The following is a 14233-nucleotide window of genomic DNA, read 5'->3' as shown; positions in this document are numbered from 1 at the left end:
CAGCATTTTCCATCATGAGTCCTTTGGAGTTGTCTTGGATCATTGTATTGCTAAGAAGAGATAAGTCTATCAAAGTTAGTCATGGCACATTGTGGCTGTTACAGTATATAATGTTCTCTTGGTTCTGCTCGCTTCACTCAGCATCAGTTCATTCAAGTCTTTCCAGGTTTTCCTGAAAGTCCGCCTGCTCATCATTTCTATAGCACAATAGTATCCCATTACATTCATGTACCACAACTTGTTCAGCCATTCCCCATTTGATGGGCGTCCCCTCAGTTTCCAATTCTTTGCCACCATAAAATATGAGAGCTGCTATAAATATTTCTGTACATGTGGCTTCCTTCCCCGTTTGTATGATGTCTTTGGGATATTTACCTAGACAGCTTCAGCTTTCCTAACTGTAAAATGGGAATGATAACATAGCACCTAACTCTCAGGACTGTTGTGAAAATCAAGTGAGATAATAGTTGTAAAACACTTCACACAGTACCTGGCACATGGTTGTTGTTCAGCTGTGTCTGACTCTTCATGACCCCATGGAATAAATTGTCCATGGGGTTTTCTCGGCAAAGATACTGGAGTGGTTTTCCATTTTCTTCTCTAGTGGATTAAGGCAAACAGAAGTTAAGTGAATTGCTCAAGGTCACACTGCTAGCAAGTGTCTGAAGCTAGATTTGAATGTAAGTCTTCCTAACTCCAGATCCAGTGTTCTATTCACTGAGACATCTAGCTGCCCCTACCTGGTATAGTGTAGGTGCTATATAAATTCTAATTATCATCATCACCATCATTATCATCACTATTATGCCAGTGCAGTTCTTGGACTACCTGCCAGGTCAATAATCATGAGAGAGAATCTTAGGAAAAAGACAGGATTGTAAAAGTATAATATTCAAACTGTCTTCTCACCTTAAAAATCTAGATCAGAGACTTGGGTAAATAGATACAAAAACCTCACCTGGTTTTTCCCTAAGAACTTAGTGAATGCATAAACTTAGACCAGATGGCCATCCTTTGCCAATAGCTAGATCATACCGGAGCAGCTTGTATGGGTGTCCTTTGGCTGCCAGGGCAAAGGCATGTCAACATAGCATGGTTTGGCAGCTCTAAACTCACATAGAATAAAGTAGCAAAGAAACAAATGAACACCCCCTCCATTCCTGCCAAAGAAAACCCTGAAGATGGAATTTGTAAGGCAGTTGTGTGGGCAGTACATGGATGTGTAAGCAAAGCCAACCCCAAAGTGTCTTTGAGCATTTATTCATCCTCCCACTGCCATGGAAAACACTGTGTCAAGTGGAAGATATAATTAACACCTTTACTGAGGTAAAGAATGGCTCTCCCTCCCTGGAAAATTTAGCATTAACAGATTAGAAATCGGTTTAAATGGGTTCTGAGGGAACCAAATGGAACTGAGGTGACCCGCCATTTTGCTGGTATCCTAGGAAAGTCAGTATAGTGAAAAGACTATCAGATTTTACAGGTGAGAAAACTGAAGGTCATTCATTTGTTCATCTGTACAACAAATATTTATTGGCCTAGTAAATAATTTAGGCAGTACCAATTAAAGCCGGTTATAGTCAGTCATAGGTAACATTTTATATATTACTATTTTCTTTCCCTCTGAGAAACCCTGTTGCTCATGTTTCACTAGGAGAGGACCTAGTGACAAGTACAAAAAATCAAGGGAATACCACTAACCATCGTGACTATATAAAGAAAGTCAAAATGTTAAAAACCTTTTGCTGAAAATAGTAATTAATGAGCAACTATATGTAGAATACTTTGTTCTTTGCAAGAGCTGTGCCCAATTTCTGTCAGGCAAAGGCATATTTTTTTTATTCTTTGGGGCATAGAGAGAGCAGAGTAAAAGAAAATAACAGGAGGAGAAGGAGAAAATGTGTGGTTTGGAATGTCTGAAGAGCTGAAAATAATATGTTTACATTACAGGTATAAACATATTCATTTTTCACACACACACACACACACACACACACACACACACACACACGCCAGAGAATTTTACTTAAAATTAGATATAGATTTTTGTATTCTATAAAAGTCCAACTCAGAAACCTCATCATGGCAACAGAACTGGGGACTCTGAATTCTCTTGTGGCAACACCAATCAAGGTGCTACCTGCTGGTTTTGGGGTAGAATCTTCCAGTCCTTCTTTTCTCAACCCCACCCATATCCTTTTAATCCCCTTTCCTTGTCCATAGTTTGTCTTAATCTGGGGAGAAGTCAAAGGGAGCTGATGTGATTCATAGTCCTGCCTTTCCAGTCAAGGGATCGTGGACTGCTCTGTTGGGGAAAAGAGCGGAAGTGGAAAAGAGATGGGTGGCTCTGTAGAACACAGCAGAGTTGGAGACTGGGAGAACCAAATCCAAAGAAGGAAGCGGTAAAAACCATGAGATCCTCATCAAGTTGTGTGTGAGGTGTATTGGGATGGATGCTGTGCCACTGAAACGCCCCATGGACTGCAGATGCTCAATGGATAATTCCCAATTCTTCCCTTTTATTTCCTTCCCACTCTTTTCCCAAGAAGATTTGTGCCTGTTTCCCAAAACATTTCTATCTCTTGAGAGCATATTTAACTTTCTGTTTGCTTTATCTTTTTTGTATCACAATCATGGTAAACCATTGTATTACTGATCTATGTATATCCTTGCTCAAATGCAGCAGAGAGGGACCAGAAGGGGGCACCCAGGAGAGCAAAGAGACAGATTTACAATTGTAGCATCCCAAGTAAGCCATTCCCCATGTAGATTCTATCTTATTGTACTCTCTTCAATGGCAGAGCCATCCATACTACAGAGAGGACAAGACTAAGCAGACCTACCCATTCCTTCAAAGAGTACAGAAAAGAGTGGATGGAGTCTGGCCCTAGAACAAAGTCCCAATCTAGAAACTGAGGCTGGAAGATACGAATAAGCAGAAGAAAATGCCTACCACAATGAAGAAATGCTATAGGTTAAGAGAAGCACAAGAGTTAAACTCAGAAGAAAAAACTAACTCAGTAATAAGCCCAAGCAAAGCCTCAGAAGAAAAAAAATGGTTTGACCACAAGAACTGCAAGAATAACTGAAAATACAAAGTAGGAGCGTTTTAAAGATAAAACTAAAGCTCTTAAGGGAAAAATGGAAGTAGAATAAACAGCTTACAACAGAAAATGGAAACTTCATCCAAGTGTTAGACTCCATCAAAAATAGAATGAAACAATCAGAACCATGAAAAATCGTTCAATGAAACAGTAAGAATTCACTTTCGAGTCTTTTCAGATTGACAACTGGTCTTCTGGGCCTCTTTTCAGGTGTTTATTGGGATTTCTATGGGGGAGCTGGGCTTCTCTAGGACTATTCACATTCCTATCTTAACAAGCAGTTGTCTGTTCATAATGTTTTGGGGGAAAGAACATGGACCAGCAATCAAGGAGGTATTAACGATCTAATTTTGCTGTGTTACTAATAACCTATGATTCCTTGAGTTGTGAATTTTAACATCTCTGGGACTCATTTCTCCATCTGTTGAGTGAGGGGTTTGATCAGATTAAAGGACCTTCAAGATCCTTTGCAGTGTTAAAATTCTAGGCATAGGCAAGGATGGCAGAACGTGAAAGGAGACAGTACACAAAGATGGTTGAAGGTTGGGAGGTTCCTAAATTTTGCATTTTGTAAAGTCTACACGAGAATTTGTCCTTGCTTTTCAAATTATCCCTTGGGATTACCTTTCCTTTTAGTTCCAACAGTCCGATTCCTTGCTCAGCCCCTAAATATCTCTTTGTTGGGCATCTCAAAGGCCCTTTTTCTCTTCTCATCTCGTCTTCAGCTATCCTAATGGGTTCATACAAAATTATCTTTTTTGCTTGCTTCACCCAGATGGCACTCTAGCCTAGTATTTCCTTTTGCACCTCAAAAGATCTATGATTTCACTGGTGGGCGTATTTTCCTCAACTAAGTCAAACTAAAGCCCCTTTAGGCCTTAATAGACAGTTTCATGAGTTGCTGAGCCCAAAAAATAAAGTCTTCAGCTGCTGTGTAGTTTTCTGGTGAAGATGTTCTCTAAACTTAGCTAGGCTGGCTCTGGTCTAACACAGTCTATCTATGGGCCCATACTCATAGACTTGTACCATGTGGTAGGACTGCCAGAGCTTATGGCTCCACTGGCATACCCTTTGTGAATCAATCAACTAAGCATAACTTAGGCACCTTCTGTTTTCCAGGTATCATGCCAAATGCTAGGGATACAAATACCAAGAATCCTTAGTCTTCTCAAGGGAGCTGTGAACCTCTTATCAAGGACAGGATAAGACTCAATGGGAGAGAAGTACTTGGGCTTGTAGGCAATATTCCTACCTGGGGTGTGGTAAGCTCAATGATGTTAGGAAACCTGTCATTTATTTAAGTGTTCCATGAAGCACCTAGCTGCAGCACCTAATAAATGTTAAACAAATGAACAAACAAATGAATGAATAAACAAATGAAGGCTTTCATTTTGCTATTCAGGTGGAAGATTACAGTTTAATTTTAGGCAAATAATTCCTGATCTCGAATTGAAATATATGTATTGTTACAGCAATAAATAACTCATAAACTCTGGTCTGCAGAAATGCTGCCACAGCACCGAGAGGTCACACAGCCCTAGAATAACTTTGTTACAAAGATGTATACAGCTTCTGATGCAGTGTTATATTAGGTCATAATAAGTCAACTACAAAGTATTTTGCCCTTGGCCACTCTGACTCATTCTCTGCAGCAGTGCTCATATTGAATTAACATAAAATCAAGATAAAACCTTTTTATATCACTACTTTAGTGGACTCGTTTTTCACATTTCCACATGCAATTTAAATAGCACACAATAATGCTCCTGTATAAATGAGCTATGCAAAATTTGACTCTGGATAGTGAATGCCCCAAGAGCCTTAGTGCAGCTTTAAGCTTTAATAGACTTTTGGGACATCCTGTATTAAAAATGTTGATGGTAACTTTAAAGACTTTGAAAAATACACTAAGATATTGGCTGAAGGCAGAAATGAGGAACTTGTGGCCTACTCTATAGCAGTCTTTTAAATACCTATCTAAACAAGTACAAACTGGGCAGTGACTTGGATAACGCAGTGAATTTAAGCATATTGCTGAACAAAATCTTTCCGGTTTACCTGGGATGTTATAAACAACTTTTTGTTTTTATTTTTACAACTTCACTGTTTAATGGATTTTCCAACATGTAATAACCCTATTGTTAATCAACATTTCCCTATAATTGAAATTAAAATATTACTGTACCTAAAAAACACAGATACATACTCGAAAGACAAATGGATGTCAAAGATAATAGTGGGTGTTAGGAACTTAAATACAAACAAGTAAGCATTAAATAATTAAATCGTGTACATTTCCATATATGTGTATTTGAATATATACATATTCAGTTTGAGAATGAAGGAATTCGGCATATAGATGGATTTTTCACTGATTTTTGTGTGTATACATTACATTGAAATCACTTGTTTGCTGTTGCTGTTTGTCTAAGAGGACCATGGCATCAGGGAGGTGATGCCATGACATACAAGTGAATTGGATCTAAGCAAGGGAGGGCTATGCAAAGTCACTAGCCTCACTTATTTACAGAGTGTATGAAATGTCCAGATACATTAAACATGCTTCATGGGAACTCTTAAGAGATTGGGGAGGGGGTGGAGCCAAGATGGCAGCTGGAAAGCAGGGACTCGCTTAAGCTCTCCCCCAAATCCCTCCAAACACCTGTAAAAAATGGCTCTGAACAAATTCTAGAGCTACAACACCCACAAAATAACAGCGGGAAACAAGTCTCCAGCCCAAGACAGGCTGGATGGTCACTGGGAAGGGTCTATCGCATCATACCGGGACCAGAGCACAGCCCAATGTAGGCCGTGCCAGGACCAACCAGACAGGGAGTCTGACAGAGCAGGCCCTAGGGCCCTGAGCAGTGGCAGTTACCAGACTTCTCAACCCACAAATTCCAAAGACAATGGAGCAGGTTAGTGGGAAAACTGCTGGATCTGGGTGGGTGAGAGAAGTGCGCAGTCCTGGGGCAGCGGAGGTGGTGCAGCTGCAGCAGCAAGAAGCTCCTGTAGCTGCTTCCAGAGCTCCAGCAGCAACTGCTTCCTGAGTCTCTGGCCCACATGGCAGGAAGAATCAAGCAGAGCAGGAGTGCAGGGATGGCTTTGCTGGTGCAGAGGCAGGGTTCTCTTGCTTTTCCCTGTTTGAATCTGGGTCACGGTCCTGTTTGGTGGTTCTTGGGAGAGGAGGAGTGCTGGTGTGGCAGAGCTTGCTGTGTAGAAGTAGCTCTGAAAACAGCAGTGCAAAACCCTAAAGCTTGGGGCAAAGTACTCTCTGCTCTACAAGCAGTCATACCCTTACAAAAAACTCAAGGGTCAAGTAGTTGGCTGGGAACATGAATAGGCAGTGAAAACAGACTCAGACTCAGACTATAGAATCTTTTTTTTGGTGACAAAGTAGACCAAAACATACAGCCAGAAGAAGTCAACAAAGTCAAAGGACCTACATCAAAAGCCTCCAAGAAAAATGTGAGTTGGTCTCAGGCCATAGAAGAGCTCAAAAAGGATTTGGAAAAGCACGCTAGAGAAGTAGAGGAAAAATTGGGAAGAGAAATGAGAAGGATGCGAGAAAACCATGAAAAACAAGTCAATGACTTGCTAAAGGAGATCCAAAAAAATACTGAAGAAAAAATAGACTTAAAAAATAGACTAACTCAAATGGCAAAAGAGCTCCAAAAAGCCAATGAGGAGAAGAATGCCTTGAAAGGCAGAATTAGCCAAATGGAAAAGGAGGTCCAATAGACCACTGAAGAAAATACTACCTTAAAAATTAGATTGGAGCAAGTGGAAGCTAGTGACTTTATGAGAAATCAAGAAATTATAAAACAGAACCAAAGGAATGAATAAATGGAAGACAATGTGAAATATCTCACTGGAAAAACCACTGACCTGGAGAATAGATCCAGGAGAGATAATTTAAAAATTATTGGACTACCTGAAAGCCATGATCAAAAAAAGAGCCTAGATACCATCTTTCAAGAAATTATCAAGGAAAACTGCCCTGATATTCTAGAACCAGAGGGCAAAACAAAAATTGAAAGAATCCACCGATCACCTCCTGAAAAAGATCCCAAAAAGAAAACTCCTAGGAATATTGTTGCCAAATTCCAGAATTCCCAGATTAAGGAGAAAATACTGCAAGCAGCCAGAAAGAAACAATTTGAATATTGTGGAAACAATCAGGATAACACAAGATCTAGCAGCTTCCACATTAAGGGATCAAAGGGCTTGGAATATGATATTCCAGAGGTCAAAGGAGTTAGGACTAAAACCAAGAATCACCTACCCAGAAAAAGGGAGTATAATGCTCCAAGGCAAAATATGGATTTTCAACAAAATAGAGGACTTTCAAGCTTTCTCAGTGAAAAGACCAGAGCTAAATAGAAAATTTGACTTTCAAATACAAGAATCAAGAGAAGCATGAAAGGGTAAACAAGAAAGAGAAATCATAAGGGACCTACTAAAGATGAACTGTTTTGTTTACATTCCTACATGGAAAGATGATGTGTGTAATTCATGAGACCCTTCTCAGTATTAGGATAGTTGAAGGGAATATACATACATACATACATATATATATATATATATATATACACACATACATATGCATATATGCATATATATGTATGTATAGGGAGAGGGAGGGAGAGAGAGAGAGAGAGAGAGAGAGAGAGAGAGAGAGAGAGAGAGGGCACAGGGTGAGTTGAATATGAAGGGATGATATCTAAAAAAAATAAAATTAAGGGGTGAGAGAAGAATATATTGAGAGAGGGAGAAAAGGAGAGATAGAATGGGGTAAATTATCTCACATAAAAGTGGCAGGAAAAAGCAGTTCTGTTGGAAGGGAAGATGGGGCAGGTGAGGGAGAATGAGTGAATCTGCTCTCATCAGATTTGACTTGAGAAGGGAATAACATACACACTCAATTGGGTATCTTATCCCACAGGAAAGTAGGGGGGAGGGGATAAAAAGGGGGTGGGATGATAGAAAGGAGGGCAGATAGGGAGAGGAGGTAATCAAAAGCAAACACTTTTGAAAAGGGACAGGGTCAAGGGAGAAAATTGAATAAAGGGGGACAGGATAGGATGGAGGGAAATATAGTTAGTCTTTCACAACATGACTATTATGGAAGTGTTTTGCATAATGATACATGTATAAATTATATTGAATTGCTTGCCTTCTCAAGGAGGGTGGGTGGGGAGGGAAGAAGGGAGAGAATTTAGAACTCAAAGTTCTAAAAACAAATGCTCAAAAAAAAGCTGTTTTTACATGCAACTGGGAAATAAGCAATGGGGTATAGGAATGTATTTTGCCCTACAAGAAAGAAAGGGGAAAGGAGACTGGGGAGGAGTGGGGGTGACAGAAGGGAGGACAGACTGGGGAAAGGAGCAATCGGAATATATGCCATCTTGGGGTGAGGGGGGAGGGTAGGAATGCAGAGAAAATTTGTAACTCAAAATCTTGTGGAAATCAATGTTGAAAACAAAATATTAAATAAATAATTAACAAATAAAAACATAAAAAAAGAGATTTTGGACTTTCAATGAAAAGAATTTACTTGCTTTATAATATTAGGCCTAGGTGAGTTGGAATGGCACAATATGCCACTAAGAAAAACAGGGAAGTTGAGAAGAGGTACAAGTTTTTTAGGAGAAATTATGAGTTCAGTTGTGGACATGCTGAGTTTGAGGTGCCTCTCATGTCCTGGTGGTGATATCAGGCAGGCAGCCAGAAATGCATAGTAGAGAGATTGTATGTAGAGATGCTTTTAATCTGCAAAGAAATAACTGAAATTGTGGGAGTGGATGAGATCATATCAAAGCAAAGAGAAGAAATAGAATTCAATTTGATTCAGTAATCATCTATTAAATGCCTACCACATATCAGGCACATTGTGAGGCACTCAGGATGCAAAGACAAAAAATGAGATAGCTCCTGCCTCCATGAAACTTCTATTCTAACTGGGGAGAAACAATTTACAAAGATAAATAAATACATACAAAATCAATGGGGGCGGAAGGGAGGCATTAACCTCCTCGTGTGTGTGTATGTATATATATGTATGTGTTTATGTATATACATATACATACACATACACACATATATGACCTCAGTGCATATGTATGTGTATCTATATGCACATGCACAGAGGTCATATTTGAACCCAGGGAAGATAGGAGAGGCTAGAGGCTAGGACATCCATTGGGAGGATATTGCAGTCATCCATATGAGAGGTAATGAGGGGCTATGATTATATGTGAGGAGTGGGAATGAAGAATGGAGGATTATTCTAAAGTTGTAAAGTTGGCTAAAAGGATGGTGGTCCCCTTGAAAAAAGTGGGAAATTAAAAAGGAAATATTTAGGGGGAAAAATTAAGGAATTTGGTTTTGTACATGTTGAGTCTGAGAACCGAGTTGATGATGCAGGACTATAGCTCAGGAGAGGAAGGAGGCTTAGACTACAGGAGCTGATAAGATCACTGAGAAAGCATCAAAAGAAGAGGGGTCACTGGGACAGTGCTCTGGAAGACACCACACACAGCAGGACATGGATGATCATCCCACAAAGGAAACTGAAAAGGATCAGACAGGTGAAAGAACTACCATAGAGCATGCTTAGAAAAACCTTGATTTTTTGCATATTTTTTTCTACAAAATTGTAGAATAACACATTTTTCACTTCACACTTGACTTCAGAGTATAATGATAAGGAGGGTGAATGTTAAGAGCATGTGAGGCAAGGGGCAGCTAGGTGGTGCAGTGAGTAGAGCACTGACCCTGGAGTCAGGAGGACCTGAGTTCAAATCTGGCCTAAGACACTTGACACATTACTAGCTGTGTGACTTTGGGCAAGTCACTTAACCCCAATTGCCCTGCCCAAAAACAAAAAAAAAGAGCATGTGAGGCAGCATGATACAGTGGTGAGAGATCCAGCCTTGCAGTCAAGAAGTCCCTAGGTAAAATTTCTGCCTCCAGTGCATACTGGCTGTGTAACCCTGCACAAATCACTTCACTGCTCAATGCCACAGGAAACTCTCTTAGATTACAGATGGCAAAATAGTTGTTGATTCAATATCAGTGGAAGAGGTTTCCTTTATCAACTAAATAACAAGTCTGGGCAAAAGCAGAATGCAGTCAAACTGTGGGGTTTCAGATAATAAATGTTCGGGTAAATGAGAAATCCTTACAATACACACAGACCTAATCTTCCACAGTCTCTTAATGCTAGTTAGCTATTTATATGTTCGTTTATTTATAGTCATCCTTCTAATAGGATAAAGGGCCCTAAAGAGGATGCTTTCCTGATATTAAGTCCCTGGGCTGACAGACCTTGGGTGCACAGGGTTATTAAAAATTTAAGCAAAAAGTAACATATAATACTAGGGAAAAGTCAAATAATTCCATTTTGGTCTTTTATTTAAGAAGTATTGGTTGTAAAACACTGAAAAAAAATAACAACCTGTTTCCAGTGAAAGTTGAAAGGTACATTTATTATGTATCAACTGTTTTAATGTAATCTCAAATCCAAATTGGAATATATAGGAATAATCCTTTCCCAATTACATATTTTCTTTAATCAAAATTTTAGTAACAGTTCAAGTATTGTTTAGCAATATAAGGAATTTTAAGTAGGGAGAAATATTGCCTGGGATATGATTAAATTTTGATAATCTCATTCTGACTTTAAATTTTATCATACAAGTAAATAATTAAATTTATAAATGCTGTAGTAACAATACAATAGTCTATAAACAATTGTTAATGTGTTGACGCCATTCCATCTTAATGGATATAATTAATATAAAGTAATTATTTCATCCGTAGAATCGTTGCTTTCTTAATGCTTTGTGTTTAAAAATCTTAACTGAAAACAAACCCACATAATAAAACAAAAGAATTGAACAAATCTGTGATAAATAGATTAAATATTTATTTTAAAATATAAGAAACTAGAAAATATACAGTATTCTTAGGATATTTAATAAGAAAAGTTTTCAATATTTTTTTTCTTTTAAGAAGTAACAACTCCATGTAGAATAAATGCACAAACTCTTAATAAAAATGCAATCTGAAAAACAGATTTTAGACTTCTCCTCTTTAATACACTTAATGGTTTTTCTAAGAACATTAAATATCAATTATACTTTTAAAAATCCGTTCAGATATTTTGTAAACATTACAGGGAAGCATCTACCATCTATCTACTAAGCCCATGCCTTTCTTCAATAGCTCTTATGTGTGTTTACAGCCAACATTTTCTAAAAATTCTGTATTAGAAAATTTTTATTATGTACTTTAAAGTTAAATTTCCTAATCCTCCAATTCTCTTCTCATCAGCACAGGGTATATTATTAAGCTTCATGTAATAAAATATCTGTACTGATATTATGATCCCTGCCTCTTCCTAAGAGCATATTTGGTAGGAGCAGCAATCAAAGCATGGCAAAGTGCTGTTTTAACTGTTTGATTAAATGCTGTGTGTCAATGTGATCTGGAAATGCTGCTTCAGACTTCTTCGCGGCCACGTAGCTTCTCTGCAGGTCTCCAATCTGTAAGAAATAAATGCGGCGCTCAAGGACACGTCAAAAAGGTACAACAGATGCATATTGTACAGACATAGGATCTCAGGGCTAGGAAGGTGCATCCAGTCTTACCCTTCATTTTACAACTGAGGATATAAAAGCCCAGAAAATTAAGTGATTTGCCCCTTGTTACCACAGAGAGCCAGGATTCAAATCCACGTCTGTGGACACCAAATCTAGTGTTGTTGTCACTATACCAGAAATACTGGATCAACTGACTGTACCAATTTTGGTTTTAGCCACAAACAGATTTTTTATTTTTTTAAAAGACTTTTCTCATCTAAAGTATTGTGTCAAGTTAAATATGAGCAGCCCAGTTAGAAATAAATAGATTTACTGGGAGGGTGGGGAGATGGGAGAAGGTAGGCCACATAATTATGAGCTGAATAGCATATGAGGAATTAGAGGTATCAAAGGAAAAAACCCTACAATATACTTCATACAAAGACATACTTCTGATTAGGGACATGGAAATAAATGTAAAAAAGAGTATTCATAACTAATGTATTTTGTGCCCTATTCACCTTCTTAAAGAAAATAACATTGAGATAAATATGGCTAAAACTTTTAAAATGAGGTTTGGGATTTTAACATTTACAGGGAGCAGATAATGAGTTTGTTTTAAAGTCTGGTCCTAAAGAGACGCAAAGAGGAAAACTGAAAGGATCTGCATTTATCTACTTCTGTAACAAAGAAAGCTGAACAGACTTTGTTGAGATTCAATCAGTGATTGAAGGAAATTTAATTATTTCAATTCTAGTCATTTTTCTAGTTAGAATACTGCTTTCTTTTGCCAGTATGCAGCATTTTGCCATAAAAGGTCTTTCATGTGCATGTTACTGGATTAAAATACAATAATGCGCCTAAGAAGACACATCATACTTAATGCCTAATAATCTTTTTCATTTTTTTAATACATTTTTATTGGTCTTCTGTTTTTTACATCATTGTAGTTTTCCCCAGTATCTCTCCCTTCCCAGACAGCAGCCATCCAATACATATGTGTGAGTGTGAGTGTGAGAGTGTGTGTGTGTGTGTGTGTATGTATGTGTGTGTGTGTGTGTGTGTGTGTGTGTATTTTTTTAAAGAGGTAAAGTGTTGTAGTAAATAGAAAGCTGGCTTGAGAGTAAGGAAGACTTGGTTCAAATGCTAGCTCTGACACAGACTGGTTGTGATCCTGCACATATCACTTAACCTCTCAATTTTCAAGGCAACTTTGGGAGACTAAGTTTCAGAGAAGTTGATTATCCACATTGATCGAGAGGGTTTTTGCACTGGGAGTTCATTACATTAATGAAATCATAGGTCTCTAACAATCTTATTTTTAAAAACAGAATGATAAGTAAAGATAGATAGCTTCTTCATGTTGACTTTTTCCTCTAAAAAATTCTTCATGTATTTGGGGTTTTGCTGTTGGTCGTTTTTTTTAGAACACACTTTTGTTATAAAGGGTTAAATTTATGTCTACACTTGTTAGATTTTTCTCTAAAGCTAGGGACACTAAGTTGTCTAGGGCCACCCAGCCAGTACTATCAGGGTCTGGAATTGAACTCAGGCTATCTTGACTGAAAAATGGGTGTTCTATGGACTATGGCATATTGCCTCTCAACTAAATAGTTTCTTTAACCTATGTGCTGAGAAAAGTGATCATATTCAGGCAGGCTAATGGGATTTTGTCTAGAAGAGATCTCAGAGATCATCTGTACTGCTTATTTTACAGATAAGGAAACCAGGGTTCAAAGAAGATAGTGATTTGTCCAAGGTCAGACGGGCAATAAAGGGCAGGGACCAAGATTTGAACCTAATGATTCTACTGAATCCATAGTCAGTGTTCTAATAGACCATACTGCCTTGATATGGAATTTACCAAGAAAATAAGGATTTCTTTATCCAGCTACACTTTTATTTTAACCAATGAAGAAGAAAATAGGACTAATAAAAGATTAGTACAGTTGGGCATACCTTATCAGAGAGTGCTGCAAAATTAAAATGAGGCTCATACATATGGGGGGCTAAAGATGAAGCAGTTTGCAACAGGGCTCTTGCCTGGGTTAAAAGAGAAATATACAAGCACAAAAGAGTTAATGAAGGCATTTTGATGAATGTTCTGTAAGAAAATTTGAACCTTAAACAAATTATGTCATTAATAAAAGCAACTGGCAAAACACATAAAAAATATTTCACAAGAACCAATGAGAAAAAGTTTCTATCATATTTAAAGATTTAAAGGCTGAATCACAGTTTTCATTGTCTTACATTTCTAAATAATGCTCAACTCAAAACACTATCTTAGGTAGGAAAGTTTTATAAAAGGGGAAAAATTCTTCATATATTTGGGGTTTTGCTGTTGGTTTCAATTTCAGTTTTACTACCTGTTCTCTATGGTAAATGAAGGGCTATAGTAATTTTCAAAACCCCATGTAGTAAGCTGAATGAGAGAGAAATACATGCTGGGAGCATCCATCCATCATGGAATCCATCTTACTCGACCCTGCTGGCTATCCTTCTGAGGGAGAAGGGAATTGAAGCTGACAGGATATCTGCTCT

General features: G+C 38.1%; 1 protein-coding gene across 1 annotated transcript in view; it reads right to left on the bottom strand.

The window, feature by feature from the left end:
• Positions 1-11013: 11013 nt before the first annotated feature.
• The window catches only part of TTC8 (tetratricopeptide repeat domain 8), a 53837-nt gene continuing 50617 nt past the window's right edge, over positions 11014-14233 (bottom strand). Inside the window, exons 13-14 of the mRNA XM_036735513.1 lie at positions 13649-13732; positions 11014-11653 (exon numbers count right to left, since the gene is read on the bottom strand). Of these exons, the coding sequence (XP_036591408.1) occupies positions 11537-11653; positions 13649-13732 (201 nt within the window). The 3' untranslated portion in view covers positions 11014-11536. The remainder of the gene's footprint in view (positions 11654-13648; positions 13733-14233) is intronic.

The sequence above is a fragment of the Trichosurus vulpecula genome, chromosome 8 (genome assembly GCF_011100635.1).
Source record: "Trichosurus vulpecula isolate mTriVul1 chromosome 8, mTriVul1.pri, whole genome shotgun sequence".
Taxonomy (NCBI): domain Eukaryota; kingdom Metazoa; phylum Chordata; class Mammalia; order Diprotodontia; family Phalangeridae; genus Trichosurus; species Trichosurus vulpecula.
The sequence above is the reverse complement of the archived record's forward strand: the minus strand, read 5'-3'. Positions and strand labels throughout refer to the sequence as shown.